Source organism: Leucopleurus acutus, assembly GCF_964270905.1.
Source record: "Leucopleurus acutus genome assembly, chromosome: 7".
Lineage (NCBI taxonomy): Eukaryota > Metazoa > Chordata > Mammalia > Artiodactyla > Delphinidae > Leucopleurus > Leucopleurus acutus.
The window spans coordinates 33,122,415-33,139,251 of NC_139150.1; the positions used below are offsets into that span (position 1 = coordinate 33,122,415).

At 50.7% G+C, this 16,837-nt stretch overlaps 1 protein-coding gene across 1 annotated transcript in view; it reads left to right on the forward strand.

Moving 5' to 3' along the window:
- The window catches only part of ANKS6 (ankyrin repeat and sterile alpha motif domain containing 6), a gene marked incomplete at both ends in the record, with an annotated part of 53,155 nt that overhangs the window by 6,416 nt on the left and 29,902 nt on the right, over window positions 1-16,837 (forward strand). The window contains 8 exons of the mRNA XM_082842444.1: window positions 1,219-1,715; window positions 6,364-6,408; window positions 7,107-7,311; window positions 8,317-8,423; window positions 10,469-10,617; window positions 11,932-12,130; window positions 12,911-12,960; window positions 16,089-16,292. Coding sequence (XP_082698570.1) covers window positions 1,219-1,715; window positions 6,364-6,408; window positions 7,107-7,311; window positions 8,317-8,423; window positions 10,469-10,617; window positions 11,932-12,130; window positions 12,911-12,960; window positions 16,089-16,292 — 1,456 coding nt within the window. The remainder of the gene's footprint in view (window positions 1-1,218; window positions 1,716-6,363; window positions 6,409-7,106; window positions 7,312-8,316; window positions 8,424-10,468; window positions 10,618-11,931; window positions 12,131-12,910; window positions 12,961-16,088; window positions 16,293-16,837) is intronic.

The following is a 16,837-nucleotide window of genomic DNA, read 5'->3' on the forward strand; positions in this document are numbered from 1 at the left end:
TAGAAGAAGCACAAAACCGCTTCCGTAAAGGAGGGGAACGCCACAAGAGATTCATTGTAAAAGCTGCCTGGCAGATGCAGACCTCATGCCGGCATTACGGTCTTGTAAAACCTGGCGCCGCCAGCCCCTTTCTTCTTCTTGTTCATTCCTTTTAGTCCAAGGCTCCTTCCAGCTCTGAGCCCAGAAAAATTGCGCCAACCCCAAACGCTGCAAAACAGAACTCTTCTGCCCTCTGGCGGCAGACGAAGGAAGAAATTTTGCTGGGAAAAGGCATCTGTTTTCCTCTTCCTGGTATTAGAGTTGGTGGGTGCGTGTCTGTCTCCCCAGCGTCCCAGCCAGGCAGTCGCTCAGGCTTCCCTGGAGAGGGTCTGGCCCAGATCGGATTCTTAGCCGCCAGCAGGGGACATTCCAGCCAGAAGGTGGCAGCAGGCCTCTGGCGAGAGGTGCCCCCGCCCGCCTCTGCTGACCACAGCTACGCCACACTTCTTGGCATGGGGTCCGCTGTCTCATCTCGAAGGACCTTCTGTGCATGTGTGTTTGGGGCTGGGAAGGGTAGACGTGAGTCAGACATGGGCCCTGCCTGTGGAGAATGAGAACACAGAGAGGGAGCTTACCCAGCTCTGAAGCAGAATCACACGAACTCTCTGCGATGTGGGAAGCAGCGTGGTGTAGGGGAAAGCGGGAGGGCAGCAGGATTCAGACAGACCTGGGCTCTGACCCTGTGGCCACCTCTCACCAGCTGGGTGACCTTGGCCTGTTGTGTGATGTAAAATGTTTAAATGATTACAATTGTAATAGCTAACATTTATGTGGTGCTTCCTTTGGCCAAGCACTGTTCTAGGTGCTTTATGTATGTTTTATATTTATATATATTAACTCATTTAATCCTCCACAGCCCTTGAAGTAGATATAATCATATCCCCATTTTAGAGATGAGGAAATGAAGGCACGAAGAAGCCAAAATTCTTTCTCCAGGTAATGCAGCTAGTGGGTGGCAGAGCCTGGATTGGAAACTAGACAGGGCAGTGGCTTGCCTTTGTGATGGTGTGTATGCAGGGCCAGCACAGTGCCTGGCAGCAGAAGAAGGCCTTTGATTATAAGCAGCTATTACAACTTTAATAGTTAATGATTCAATAGTTAATAACTAAATGATTACATGAGCTGTCTCCTCATCACTGCCCCATGTTGAGTGTCACTAATTGTCCATCTTCCTGGCAGATTTGGACATGTGACCGTGGCACACCTCCTTTTGGATCATGGGGCTGATGTCAATGCCCAGAACCGGCTGGGGGCCAGTGTGCTCACCGTGGCCTCTCGGGGTGGCCACCTGGGCGTGGTGAAGCTGCTCCTGGAAGCCGGTGCCTTTGTGGACCATCACAAACCCTCAGGCGAGCAGGCGGGGGACGGCAGGGATGAGCTCCTGGACGTCACGGCCCTGATGGCCGCAATCCAGCACGGACATGAGGCTGTGGTACGTCTGCTGATGGAGTGGGGTGCAGACCCCAACCACGCGGCCCGCACTGTGGGCTGGAGCCCGCTGATGCTGTCAGCACTCCTCGGGAGGCTTGGCACGGCCCAGCAGCTGGTGGAGAAGGGGGCCAACCCGGACCACCTCAGCGTGCTGGAGAAGACCGCCTTCGAGGTCGCACTTGACCGCAAGTACAGGGACCTTGCAGACTACCTGGACCCGCTGACCACTGTCAGACCCAAGACAGGTCAGGCTGCGCCACCGCTAAAATACCCTCTCGTCCCGCCGTGGCCTCACAGAGGACCCCAGATTGTGTTTAAATGGCAAACGCCGAGGGGTGTCCAAACAGAAGGGCATGTGGAAATCGCAGCCTGCGGGGTAGTGGGACTTAAGATGTGCCGTGGGGGAGAATCAGGCAGGGGTGCCTGCCACGTGCAGGTTCCTGGCCCACCCTCCCTCCAGAGAGTGATTTGGTAGCTCTCAGAAGAGCCTGGAAACCTGCACAGCAAGGCCCCTCCTTCCTAACCAGATGATTCTGGTGCAGGAGGTTCTAAGATCCTTCTAGAATGGGTCAGCAAACTTCTGTAAAGGACCAGATAATAAATATAGTATTTTAGGCTTTGTGGGCCACACAATCTCTGTCGTAACCACTCAGTTCTGCTAGAATGAAAGCAGCCTACGTGATATGTCAAGGAGTGGGTGGGGTTGTGACCAGGAAAACCATCATTCTAAAAACAGGCACAGGGGTGGTTTTGGCAACCCCTGCTCTAGAACAGTGTGCCTAACCTCAGTTGCCAATGACCAGTGCCCAGAGAGTAATTCACATAAAATTTAGCCTCCTTTTCTGTTGTGTTTTTTCAACACCTATTAGTGTATCCTGTTTCTTTTTTCTTTTTGCCATCTTTCTGGCACTTAAAGAGATGTCTAAACTTGCCATCTTTCTGGCACTTAAAGAGATGTCTAAACAATCCTTAGCAAATCTGCTACAAGACATATGTTTCAAAACCTCTAGTTCATCATGTGCAGTAGAATTGTGTAATGCAGAGTCACACGGCCTCAATACCCTCTGTCTGTGATGCTCTGATTTCAGTGGCAGGCCTGAGACGACCTGGGCTGTAAGGCTGGGCTGCAGCATGTGAGCACGTAGGACCGAAAGGTAAAAATTGGAAGAAAAGGTCATCAGACAGACAGGCTAAAAAGACTTGAAAGTGTTGAAAGGTTTGAACTATCCAAAGAATACGCAGTAGTCCTGTCAATCACTTTGTAAATCAACTACATTTCAATTAAAAAAAAATTCAAATGGTCAATTAAAAACAAGTTCCATCAATTAAAAGATGCTGCACATTTGGGAAATGCTTATTAGAAATACACTGTCGGGTCAAAATACTCTGAAATACACATGTTGAAAAACCCCGTAACAACAGAGGGATGGTGAAAATGAAGAGAACGCCAAACAGAAAGGAAAAACAAGTAAAGTTTAGGAAAACCTATCTGGAGCCAGGAGACCTCTTTACTTTGTGCAGATTGGACAAGTGAGGTCCAGAGAGGAATAGAGGCTGGTCAAAGGTCACATACCGGTTAGAAGCTGAGTGACACTCAGAAGGCGAGGGAATCCATGGGAAGAGCACGGGGATGTGACTCCGCCCAGTTGGAGCACTTGTAGGGCCGCTGGGAGCTGGGCATGCTTGTAACTCTCTCTGAGCCTTCCTTTGCCTCTTGTGTAAAATGGGGTTAATGACAACTAGCAGGTGGTCATGAGCAGAAAATAAGCTGGCCTCTGGGGTGTGAGCCCTTGGGCTAGAATGTAATAGCAGTTCAGTGTTAGGTCCTGGGGAAGAGTTGCAGTTGGAAGGTAGGGCTCCAGCCTCACACAGGGTATTTTCCTTGACGCAAGGCTGCTGCCCTCCTTTAAAGGCTTTGGTTCCATTTGTCTCTGTAGCCAAGATCGGGACGGGAACTGCCTTCTCATGTCCCTGCTCTGCCAATAGGCAGACTCTTACCTCACCCCCACCCCGGGGAGGTTGGCTTCAGCCATGTTGCAGGTGAGGGAGATCAGGCAACTCGCTCAAGGCCTCCACCCTAGAAGTCGACAGTCTGGAACTTGCACCCTGCCTGTAGCCACTGAGCTGTGCCTCTCGTACTGCTTATTCTCCTCCTTCCTCAGATTTCCCCCAGCCGGCGTTCTGGGGTCTTAGCTCCCCACGTGCCTCCTTAGGGACTGCCCTGGCACCCTGGGAAGGCGATGCCCTCATCTCCTCGAGGTGCGGTGGGGCAGACACAGTGGTGGGCGTGCCCAAGGTCACCCTCTACCAGGATCCACCCAGCCTTGCCTGTGCTGGCCAAGGGACCTTGGACCAGCTGCCTGCGTTCTGTAAGCTTCTGTTTCGTCATCCATAAGTGGGTGACGGGAGTACCCCCTGCCTCACAGGACTGCTGTGACAATCAAGTGAGGTCATCCCAGCCCAGAGGGAGCACGTGAGAGATGCTGGCAGCTGCCTCACCCCTGTTACCGTAGTCATTCTATTTGATGGGACCCGGTCATGGTTACGAGCAGACTTCCCCATCGAGCAGACCAGGGTTTGAGGCTCAGCTCTCCCACTTTGTGGCTGGGCGGCCTTGTTGTATTCATTGTCCCTCCAGGACTCCAGTGTCCTCTTTCATAAAACAGCCATAATAAATGCACTTACCTTGTGAGGTCCTATGAGCTGTGGTAAGATAATGCCTGTAAAATACATACCCCAGTGCCTGGCACATAAAGAGCAGTGAGTGGAAGCTACCAAAATGGATTTTTATTGACCATTCATTCATTCCATTACTCTGCAAGTATTTGAGTGCCTACTATGTACCAGGCACTGTTCTAGGCACCAGCAAGCAAATCAGACCTAATCCCTGTGCTTGAGGACGCTGGCCTCTGTAGGTGAGACAGCCAAGAAACAGGAAATAAGCATATTAAATAAAATAAGTTACATAGTACGGTAGATGGAAGTACCATGGTGGGGAAGAAAACAAACAGGGGCGAGGTGGAGGGTGTGGGAGCAGTGGAGTTGGGGCGATACAGGCCACCGTTTGAAATAGGGCCGTTGGGTGGCCCCCTTGAGGTGAGAGTTCAGCCTACTTGCAGGAGCTGAGGAAGTGTTCCATGTGGCCTCTCAGGGAAGAGCCTTCGGGTAGGACAACAGCAAGGGCAAAGGCTGTGTTACTAATAATGACAGATTATTAAGTGAATAACATTAGGCCCCAGCTTTTTTTGTGAAATGCCAGAAATCCACCCCGCATCGGGGCCTTGGAGATCCCCAGCTCTCTCCCTTGGATTAGCTGCAGGACAGGATATCTTTGAGGCTGTAACTGTCCTTGTGACACCCTCCCCACCCCCACTGTGGTTGTTCCTTGGGCTATGGAAGGGTCCCTGGAGTTGCTCTGATACTGATGCAAAAACTGGAGCCTGGAGTGAGGAAAGGACCAGCCCAGGGTCACTGGGCATCAGGCACAGCTGCCCCAGCTTCCTGGGGTAAGACTAGACTGTCAGTGATTCATTTGCACCAGAAGGTTGCTTAGCAACCAGCACTAGGGCCAGGTGACACACTCTTTTCTGTCAAAGGGTCTTGGCATGAGAAGGCCCTGGCCCACAGCAAATTAGACTCTTAAACACTTAAAGGAACAAGACATATTTTTTGAAACCAAAACACAGTATCATTTCTTAATAGTATTTCAAAGGCAAAATTAGACACTTGGTTCCATGGCCCTGTGTATACTTCCTTGTAAGAGCCCTGGAGTTAACTAGTACCTTTTCTGGGGTGGATGCTGGTCACTAGGAAAGATAACAAAAATTGCTCTTTTTTTAGAATAGAGCCTAAGAATTTCTGAAGCATTTTACCATCTATATTATCCACCCCTGCAACAACCACATGGTCCCCATGTTAGTGTGTTGTCCCCATATTAACGATGAGACAGATCTCTCTGGAAACATGCATTCAGATTCGGGTACTCTGACTCCAGACTCTGTGCTCCTTGTGCCACGCTGCACCTTCCTCCCAGCTGCTGCAGGGGGCTGATCTGGACCAGGGATTTGGCCCAGAGTCACAGGTTTCCTCCTGCAGCTGCTCCATCCCCCCGGAGTTAGTCAAAGGAAGTCCTACATTTGCACACCAGCGAAGAGCCTGGTCTTGAGGATGGATGCTTTCTGACGGGAAGGAGCAGGGTACCCGCTAGCTCCAGCTTCGAGGAAGATGACAGAGAGCAGATGAGGGAGGGGCTAGCCCTGGGTGGGCGCAGCAAGGCCCAGCACGAAGACATCAGTTGGGCAGTCGCCTGCTGGGCGCTGCATCTGCAAGTCTGGGGTAGGGGTGACTTTCAGAATCATTCAGATGGCTGCTTATTTGGGAAGGAAAGCAAATATTAGCATTGGCTCTTCTGGTGGCCACGACCATGACCTCCTCTGGGATTAGCTGCTCAGTGTCTCAGGGGTCCTCTGCTCTGGAATTACCTCATGGTTGTACATTTAGTTTTTAGACTAAAAGAATCATTGTTTCTTTTTAAAATCTTCATAGGAATACAGATTTTTCCAAGACTGTACTTTTCCGTTCTATCTGAGAAAGGCCATCCCAAAGTTTGGAGTGCCTAAAAATGACTGCTTTATGAGTTGTGGGATCGGGAAATGGTCTGCTCATTCATGTTTTCTGGGCCAGATGACCTCACACGGTCTGTGTCTGAAGCATTTTCAGACACTCTGACAATAGCCCTTCCAGAAGGTCTGCTGGAGTCATCTCAGGTCTCTGATTAGACTGCTTTTGAGAAGCAGATCATTTTTAAAGCTAGGCTGGGTCGTTACACCCTTGTGACTTTTCTGTTGTTTCAAACCTTTCCGTGGTTAACTTGTAAAATCTTTGTTTACCCAGATGAGGAGAAAAGGCGACCTGATATTTTCCATGCATTGAAAATGGGTAAGCGCTTGAGAAAATCTTTTTGGATATTTAAGAATACAGTGCTGTTTTTTTCCAACCTAATTAATATTTATAGTCCTTTTCAAGGCCACCCAGAGTATTTGAGAAAGAAACAGGCATTTTGTTGTTTCCTGACTCTAGTTTCACCCAGGGAGGTTCAGACCCTGGAGTCTGGTAGTCATGCTGTTTTATACACAGGTTCCAGACTGCTCTCTCAGGCCCCCTCTGCCTCTCCAGCTAAATCCTGTGGCTATGTCCTGGCTTTTACTTACCTCTAAAATGCCTGGCTGCCCACCTACCCGCTCCACTCTCTTTGTAATGAAGGGCTGTTTAGCCTAATATTGCCTCTCCTGAAATAGACACCCCACCTCCAGGAAGCTCGCCCTTATCCTCACCTCTCAGGGAGACCTGAGCTCTCCTTCTGCGTGCGCATTGCCCTTCATCACCATTCTTTTAAGATGTCAGTGACATTTTCTCTCTTTTGGGAAAGCCGTTCGTGTGCTTGCCTCCATCCCTCCTAGACAGAAGGATTTGAGAGTGTGGGCTACCTCTGACTCATCTTTGTAGCCCCTGCGATGCCCAGTAGCCCAGTGCAGAGGCTGGCTTAGCACATCTGTTACATGAAACCACTGGGTAAATGATCCTGCGGTGCCAGGCCCACGCATCACCAGGGCTTCTGCTTCTGCTTCTGTTTGCAGGAAACTTCCAGCTGGTCAAAGAGATTGCCGATGAAGACCCCAACCACGTGAACCTGGTTAATGGGGATGGGGCGACCCCACTGATGCTGGCAGCTGTCATGGGGCAGCTGCCTCTGGTGCAGCTACTGGTTGAGAGGCATGCTGATGTGGACAAGCAGGACGGCGTGCATGGCTGGACGGCCCTCATGCAGGCCACCTACCACGGGTCAGTGCCAGCTCCCCTCCCTCAGTGGGGAGGCTAAGATGTCCCGGGCTGAAAGAGGGTTCCTGATGGGTTTCTGGTACCGAGATGCTACAGATAAGCCCCCCCCCCCCCCAATTATGACGATGTTGAGGCACTCAAAAAAGACTAAAAGCCACGCAGGCTCAGTCTATCCTGCATTCCTACCCTTTGTGTCCAGATTTCCTGTTGCCTTGGCACACAATTTCACCTGTGGTCATGAGAAACCATGCAGAAGGAAGGTTTTATACTGAAAGATAAGTTTCAGTTGAGCAAACAGATTAGTTCTTTTGGAGTTTCACATTGGTGTATATAGCAGCCCCCCTGTTGCCCCTGTTGGGAATGAACGTCAGCCATTTGTACCACTGGCTTCTCGTCTGATGGTGAGGCTTGTCCTATCCCTCGTTTTGCATAGGCGTCAGCGTTGACTGGTGCTTCTGAATCCCTTCTCATCCAGTCATCCCTCTGCCCTCCTGGATGCCTCCTCCTTGGGGTGGGCTTGACCAAGAGGCAGGGATCTGCATACAGCCTTATACCTGCTCAGTGATCTGATTCCAAATTAGGGGCTCCACCCTTGTCCTGCTTCAGGTGATCAGAGCAGTCTCCTGTATCCTTTTGAAGTGGTTTCTTTCCTCATTTGGTAGGCCTCAGACTTCCACATCAAACACCCTGGCCTGCGGGAGGCTTCATGTTTCAGCTGCAGGAGTCCTGATTTGGGGCTGGAGGGGCAGGGCCTGCATGTGGTCCTGGGGGCCAGTAGTTTTGGGGCAGAGCCCTTGGTTTTTGGTTTGTGGAAGGAACACTCAGGCTTTGATTTCTGTCATGGCTGGCCACAGTGTAGGGAACAAGGGCTGGGAGACACAGCTTTCCAAGCCCTTTTACAGGTGCAGAGATGCTGCTGTAGTTAAAGCCACCACTCATGTTGCCCAGAAGCAAGGCCATGATTTCCCTTTCAGTGGGTCTCACTCTGGCTTTTTCTTTCTTCCACAGGAACAAGGAGATTGTCAAATATCTGCTAAACCAAGGCGCTGATGTCACTCTTCGTGCAAAAAACGGGTACACGGCCTTTGACCTAGTGATGCTGCTGAGTGATCCTGGTGGGTTGTTTCTGGAAAAGAGTTTTAAGCCTGCCGGGTTCTCTGGCTGGGAATTGAGATAATCACCTGTGATTAAGCACTTGCTTATTCAAGGGGGAAGCCACTCTCAGACTCCCAGAGCTCCCCACACAGCCTCAGGCAAGTCTTCACTCCTCCCAAGGAGGGTGGAGCTGGGACCAGGTAGACCCTGAGGCCTCTCTCGGCTCCAGCCTTCTGGGAGTCTCCAGGAGGGAAGGCCTTGGCAGACTGCACAAATCCTAGATTGGTATTTGTGCTCCCAGCCAGAAACTGATTGACTCCGGAGGAAACAGGCCCCTCTCACGAGCAGAATCAGAGTAAGCAGTGACCCCCGTGGCTTAATTGTGTAGGTGGAGGTTGCAGGTCAAGGGTCCTGTGCTGGAAGTGTCGCCATTACTAAGCCCCCAGCTGGCACCTCAGACCCTCCCCCACTTTGACAGGCCTTCCTCTGGGACCTGGGGCTTCCAATTAGCCAGCTCAGGGGGCAGGGTCTGTCTTACCTTTTGTCTCTCTTGTGACCCCCGAGTTTCAGCCCAGAGCGGGAGAAGCTGGGAGGCCTTCCTGGCCCGCAGGCTCTGAGCCCTGAGTCGGATTCTAAGCAGCTGGCGGTGGAGGGGAGGACTTTTGCCTCCTCAGTGTCTGGTGGAGGGACTCCTGCGGCCTCCCTTAGCTGTGGAGGTGGCAGCCCCTTCCTTACCGCCAGCATCACCTCCCCCGCCACCCTCCCCTCCTGCGGGCCCCACACATCACACATATGTGCCGGTCCTGTTGTATCCTTGGAGAGCAGCGAGAGAAGCAGAGCTGCTTGTAGAGGGGAGGAGCCCGGCGTCTGGGAAGACTTGAGCCCTGCTAGAGAGATAGGGCCCTCCACCCAAGTGCAGCGATCTCACTCCTCACGTGGCTAGGGTTCACATCATTCAGGATCAGTCTCCCGGGGACCCGGCCTCCTCCCACACACGCTTTCCTCTGACAGACTCGTCTCTTTCCCTGTGTCTCTTCCCGCTCCGCCCTTCTCCCCCACTCCCTTTCCCAATAAAACAATCTACCCCAATGGATTTTTTTTTTTCCTAGTGGGTTTTCAAATGAAGTTTTTGCCTGAAATTTTCAAAGAAACACATGCTTATTATTGAACACTTGGAGAGAAAAAAAGGAAACAGTCATCAAGAGAAAAGCATATTAATAGTTGGTAGTATTTTCTTCTCAGTCCTGTTTGTTGTTTTTTCAATAGCCTAGTTGAGTTAATAATAACTAATACTACTTAACCTTTCTTAAGCACTTACTGTATGTTAGGAATTACCTCAAATCCTCCAGATACCTTTATGTGGTGGTACTAATGTCACCTCTTAATCTACCTGCAGTTACATGGCCAGGGAGGAACAGAGGCAGAATTCAAACCTCAGTCATCTGGCTGTAGGGCCTGTACTTTTTTTTTTTTTAAAGAACAGCTGTTTTATTTTACTTATTATTTGTTTTTAATAAATTTATTTATTTATTTATTTTTGGCTGCGTTGGGTCTTCGTTGCTGTGTGCGGGCTTTCTCTAGTTGCAAGTGGTCTTCGTTGCGGTGCACGGGCTTCTCATTGCGGTGGCTTCTCTTGTTGCGCAGCACGGGCTCTAGGCACGTGGGCTTCAGTAGTTGTGGTGCACGGGCTTAGTTGCTCCGCAACATATGGGGTCTTCCCAGACCAGGGCTCGAACCCGTGTCCCCTGCATTGGCAGGCGGATTCTTAACTACCACGTCACCACGGAAGTCCCGAGCCTGTACTTTTTTAAACCCACCACCCCTCTGCCTTCCTGGTAGGACAGGACTTCTGGCTTTTATTTCTGGTTAAGTGGGTTAAGCCCTGCTCACCTGTTTGCCACCTTTTGAAGAGCCAGTGGAGGGGCAGGGACGCCTTGATCCTGGAGTAACACAGGCTCTGGAGCTGTGGGGCTGAGTTCTCAGGCTGATGGGGGTCATCTTGGGCCCCCACCCCATGGCCCGACAGACATATTTGCAGGTAAAATGCTGCCTTTTGTGTCCATAGACACGGAACTTGTTCGACTGCTGGCATCTGTCTGCATGCAGGTGAATAAAGACAAAGGCCGGCCCAGCCACTCACCACCCCCGCCCCACTCGAAGGTCCGACAGCCCTGGAGTGTCCCAGTGCTGCCTGATGACAAAGGCGGACTTAAGGTTTGACTTTTCTTGTCTTAAATGGCGTCAGAGAGCCAGGCCAGAATGGGTGAAGCGGGGAGATGCTTGCCGCTTCCTTGTTAACCAGGGCTGGTGTAGGCTGGGGTGGGGGGCCCAGCAGGGGCAGGAAGTAAGCTGGAGGTGAGCAATAGGGAACGGTGGGGACCAGGGAAAACTGGGGTGATTGTAACCACTTAGTGGCCTTAGTCGCTGCTTTGCAAGTATGTGGGTCCATGTTGCCACATGTTCCCATCTTTTTCAGGAGAAGCTAGAAACCCAGATTTTGATGCAGAGACACAATTTGGAAATGTAGGGAATTTAAACATTTTTTTTGCATGATATAGTACTGAGCTGGCCAACCTTGAACACCTCTTCTTCCAGGCCATCTGTCTGTGGCCTGTGCTTTAGTGTGGAAAGTATTTGCTGATTGCACCATTCTAGGATCTCCCTGTGGTCCACAGACCCCCGTCAGCTTCTTCCGGAAACCTCAAAACCAAGCTCCAGTTGCCTATTTCTAAACTGCAAGCTGAATGTTTCTCTTTGAATTTCTTATCCTCCGAGCCGTGCTCTGCTTGTTGGAAATCAAAATTATTTTTTCCCTTGTCCTGGCTGGGGTTCTAGCACCTTCTCAGATCTGCAGACTTAGCATTCTTCTCATGTTCGTCGCTCACTCAGGCCCCTGGATTCTTCCTCACAGTGTTGTTTGCATAGATCTCTTCATTCCTGCCTCACTGCCATCTCTGTAGGCCAGGCTCTCACAGCCTCCCTTTGGCGCTGTGCCAGTAACCCCTGAGCTATCGTGGGATTATGTAGACACCCTAGGGGTGGCACCTGTCCTCTCTTTAGGTGGGAAGGCATCAGCTACAGGAGCAGATGGTCCAGGCGTTGGTATGGACACCCTGACACCTCTCACATTGTTACTGGAATAGGGGGAAGGAGGTTATGCAGTAATAGATGTTAAGGTGTTTGGTATTGCCTCTGTGTCCACCTGTCTGTCCCTGTTTGACTGTAAGACATTGAGCAAATTGATATCCCTGGGTCTGTGTTTCTCTATCTGTGCAATAAGGAGATTGATTGGAAGAGGGTTAGCAAATAGGGTTCACTGCCGACTCCAGCCTATTAGAAAGGCCCCCTAAGGGCTGGGTCAGGAAGGATTTAGAGAGAACCATGGCTTTTGGGAAAGGGTGCTATGGTTGATTGGTAATGCCCGCAGTGGGCCCAGGAGAGGGGAAGGGAAGCACGTGTCGAGTGTGGTCACTGTCCCTGGGCTAGGTGTTCTTGGGGCATGACCTCTGCTCTGCACTTCCTTGGCAGTCCTGGTGGAACCGAATGTCCAATCGGTTCCGGAAGCTCAAACTGATGCAGACACTGCCCCGTGGGCTGTCCAGCAACCAGCCATTGCCTTTCTGTGATGAGCCAGAGCCAGCACTGGACTCCACAATGAGGGCGCCCCCCCCAGACAAGACGAGCCGCTCTGGACTCCCCGACGTGACCCCCACCACCAAAGACAATGGTAAGAAGTTGCATGTGTGGTAGAATTTCCAGAATGGTCAAACCCTGAACCTTTTTGCCCTCACCCTCTTCCCTTTGTCCCACCTCCTGGGCTGATGCCAGAGGTGAGATGCTGTTGGAATGTGACACTGGGGCAGAGTGGCTGGTCTGGCAAAGAAGGGACATAATTGCTGTCAGTGTGGTAGAATGGGGAAGCTGGTGGCACGAGTCCCAGGCTCCTGTCCCACATGCCCTGTTGAGAGACCACTGGCCAGTCACTGCCTCTCTCTTGCCTTCGATCGGCGATTTTCCCACCTGCCGAATGTGGTTGGTCTTGCACTGACAGTGTTTTGAAATAGAGTGAATTACCAGGGTTGGGCTGGGGGTAGTGAGCTCCCCACCACTGGAGGTATTCAACAGATTGGATGACTTTGCCAGGGCACTGAAGGAGATTCCCACACTGATTGGGACGTCAATTAGATCAGATCCCTTCTAACAGTCAGACTTCCCACACCCAGACTAGATCCTTTGGCACCACTGTTTGAGACAGACTATTGAGCTGGAGGTACCACTGTCTGACCCAGCATGACAGTGGTTTATGGAAAAGCTGAAAACACACTCTAAGATACCTTTTAAGTGCTTTCCTTCTATTCAGGTATAGAATACCAATTATTATTAAGTATTTAATCACTTAGGAGAGTTGGTTTTCCAGGATGAAGGCTGACCTGGTCACTTGTCATGCCATGAACTCTTTGTGGGGTGGGGGTGGGGTCATTTCAGGAAACTTCTATTTGTTTCTCAGGTCCTGGGAGCACAAGAGGAGAAAAGGAAGATGTGTTATTGACAACCATGGTGAGTGTGGGGCTTTTCTAAAAGCATTTCAGGTCTCTACCAATCGTTAGGGGATTGATTTCTAAGAAGGGATGTAGGCGTTTGTCTTTCTCTGTGGTGGTTACAGATGGGGTCGATATCAAAATGTGTAACAGTGGGTATATCTCTGGCACCGAGAAATCAGGACAGATGCCAGCCCTGAATTGCAGGTAAGGCTGTGCTTGTGCTTAGCAGCCAGAGGTAATCCCCAATCATGTTCTGAAGGAGGCAGTACTGAGGACAGGGGCTTTGTAGGCATAGGAATTGATGGGTGACATTGAACTCACCCTTTTGGTTACGGAAAGCCAAGGAGAGAGAAGTCAAAGAGGAGGGTATGTTTCCAGCCTGAGAGAGGCCTCAGTTTCCTCATCTATAAATTAGAGATGTATCAGTATTAGGTTCAGCTATGAGTAACAGAAAATCCCCAAATAACTGGCATAAATATATGACAGCATCACATTTCTGTCAAGTAAGTGAAGTTCAAGACTAGTTTATTGTTCCATAGAGTTTGGGACCTAGGTTCCTTTTACCTGTTGGTCTACCAGCCATGGCTACTACTACCAAGGTCACCTTTTGGTCCAAGATGCCTGCCAGAGCTCTGTCCATTACTACCTCACTCCAGCTGACAGGAAAGATGAGGGAAGAAGAGGTGACCATAGGCACATGCCAGGTGTCTTTAAAGAAGTTTCCTGGGCTTCCCTGGTGGCGCAGTGGTTGAGGGTCCGCCTGCCGATGCAGGGGACATGGGTTTGTGACCCGATCCGGGAGGATCCCGCGTGCCGCGGAGCGGCTGGGCCCGTGAGCCATGGCCGCTGAGCCTGCGCGTCCGGAGCCTGTGCTCCGCAACGGGGGGGGACCACAACAGTGAGAGGCCCACGTACCGCAAAAAATTAAAGAAATTTCCTGGAAACTCACACATCACTTTTGCTTACATTAAATGGGCCAGAATTTAGTCACATGGCCCATTCACACTGCACAGGAGGCTGGGAAATGAAGTCTTTGTTCCGAGTGGTCGTGTGCCCATCTAAGTATCAGGTGTGTCTGCTGAGGAAGATATCGAGGATGGACATTAGGTGATAGCTAGCCTTCTCTAACTTAGGGGATGATCTCTCATGGTTGTGGTTTTTCAATGAGATCATCCCCAGGAAGTTCTTAACATAGCGGCTGGCCCAGAATGAGCTCTCATTTATCTACTGTGTGACGTTGGACATGTTACCTCACTTCTGTGGGCTTCATTTCTCTTCTCTGAAGTGAGTGTCTCCTGGTTGGAGTTGGGCTCAAGTCCCTTTAGCTCTGAGGCCTTAATCTGGAGGCTGGCCAGGAGAGGGCAGTATTGGAGAGAAGAAGGGAGCAGAGGAGCCCGCAAAAGACTAAGCTGCCCCAGGACCTGCGGAGCCCTGACCAGGATCTGCCTGCTCTGCCCTGCTGTGTAATAGGCGTAAATTGGTGTCTGCACACTGACTGTGGGACTTGTACCGCCCAACATTTGATAATTTTATTAAACAGCAATAATTACTTTCAGTATGAAGACAGAAATGCTGTTATTGAAATTTTGGAAGATGCAGTAAAGTATAAAGAAAAATAAAATTGCCCTTGATCATACATCCAGATATAATCATGATTGACATTTTGTGGCATATATCTTTTGAGTATTTTCCCTAATCATTTTTTCACATCTGTGAATATGATATCGTGTTATATATAGTAAACAAATACTTAACACAGCACTAAGTATGTACCAGCCAAATGCTTATTAAGTATTTGCAGCACTTTACATATATTCACTCACTTAATATCCCCAACAACCATGCCAGGTCAGGCACTGTTATCCTCCCCATATTGTGCTGAACCTGGTGTATTAACAGTTTGTCATGACCATCTTTTCTGTGTCAGAAACACTCTTTGGTCCCATCACACCCAATGGCTGCAGGATGAACATTCCATCATGGGACTGCGCCCTCATCTGTTTATCTAAGACTGACCTGCTGGACTTTGGGGTTCCTAGTTTTTCATTGTTTTAACAGCTCTGATGAATACCCTTAGGCAGATGAGGTTGTCGAGGTCCAGAGGGGACAGCCCTTATTCACGGACTTTCAGAAAAGCAGGATAGAGCCAGGGTGGGAACCCAGGATGCCCACCCTCCCATCTTGTTGCTCTCCTGTCTCACCTCCTCATGCCCTCTAGAGGGCACCAGTGTGCCTGCCTGCCCCGTTGCAGATGGAGGATGGCCACGGTGCTCTGCTGAGTGGGCGTTTGCAGCCATCCTTGTGGAGATGCCCACCTGCCTGGCTCCCGAGGCAGGTTTAGCTGTGGTATGCCCTTCCCTGCAAAGCACCATCTGGCACCAAGTTCACTGTCTTTTCTTAATTAAAGTTAGCTTGGACTGTGTGAAAGCTTTTCCTTGACAATCCGCCAGTCATCATTGTGTGGATTTTATACTGACCCCAAATCACATTTTCAAAACTTAAATTGCAGTTAAAAATGTCAGCAGTGGGAGGTGTGGCTGGAGTAGGAAGGACGTGGTGGGATGGGGGATGGGAGGGTTGGCTGGGTTCACAGATAGCCAGCCTGGGCCTTCCAGTACCCTCATCCCCTCCTCCCGAAACCCCCAGCTCTGGTCACACCAGTGTCCTTGCAATTCTGTGCACTGGTCTTGCTCCTCTTGCCTCCAGGCCTTTCCACATTCTCTTCCCTCGGTCTGCAGTGCCCTTTCCCCAAACCTCTCTGTTGTCCTTTGGGCTCAGCTCAAGTGCCCCCCCCCACCCACAAGATGCCCTCTCTACCTGCAGGGAGAGGTGGCCCCTCCCCTGTGCTGCCCCATCACAGCACACGTATCACCTCTTGGCTACCCCACGACTCTCCATACTCCCCGCCCCTGTTGTGTGTTTCTGCTGTGGACAGATGCAAGAGAACCTGGGAGTTGGAGCAGAGCAGCTGTGGGAATCGCTTGGTTGCTGGGAAGAGAGCTGAGGACATCATGTGGGTTTCTGGCTTGGGTGGAGGGGTAGGTAGTGCTGCCGTTCTCTGAGAAGCAGGGGAAACCTGGAGCCTTCCTCGCAGAGCAGGGAGCCCTCTTGGAGCTTGCCTAACCCACAGCCTGTCTTTTTCAGCTTCGGAATGGAGCCCCCTTCACCAGACTCCCAAGCGACAAGCTGAAGGCAGTCATCCCCCCTTTCTTACCCCCTTCCAGCTTTGAGCTGTGGAGCTCGGATCGGTCCCGGACATGTCACAACGGGAAGGCAGACCCCATGAAGACTGTGCGGCCCCAGAGAGCCAGCAGGGGGCAACCTGTGGGCGGCGGGAGCACAGACACCGTAAGTTGTCCAGCTGACATGCTTTACACGTCACCACTCACTGACATTGCAGGCAGAAGGGACCTGAGACCCACTAATCCAGGGGGGCTGAAGCTTTTTATTTTCTTTTAAATGAGTGATATTCTTTTGTCTAATGAAACCCTACCGAAGAACTTAATATGTAAGCAGATTAAAATGTTAGAGTGAATGGAGTGAAAATGGGAGTCCCTCTCCCTGGAACACAGGTTGAAGACCTGATCTAATCCACCCTTCCCTTTAGTAGATGAGGAAACAGCCCAGAGAAGGGAAGTCAGTTGCTGAAGGTCACCCAGCCAAGTTGGGGCGGGGATGCTGGGACCAGAAATCAGGTTCTTGGCCTCTAATTAAGTTCCATACTACATTGCGCAGGTCCAGGACAAAGCTCAATGCTGGGGGGCAACTATGTGTGCCACTAGTGTTTTCTTGCAACCAGAAAGTGTGACTTGTCTCCTTTTGACCACAGTGGTTTCTGACGTGGTGGCCCTCGGTGTGTCTCTGTGATATACTAAGGTAGTCCGTCCCGTTGT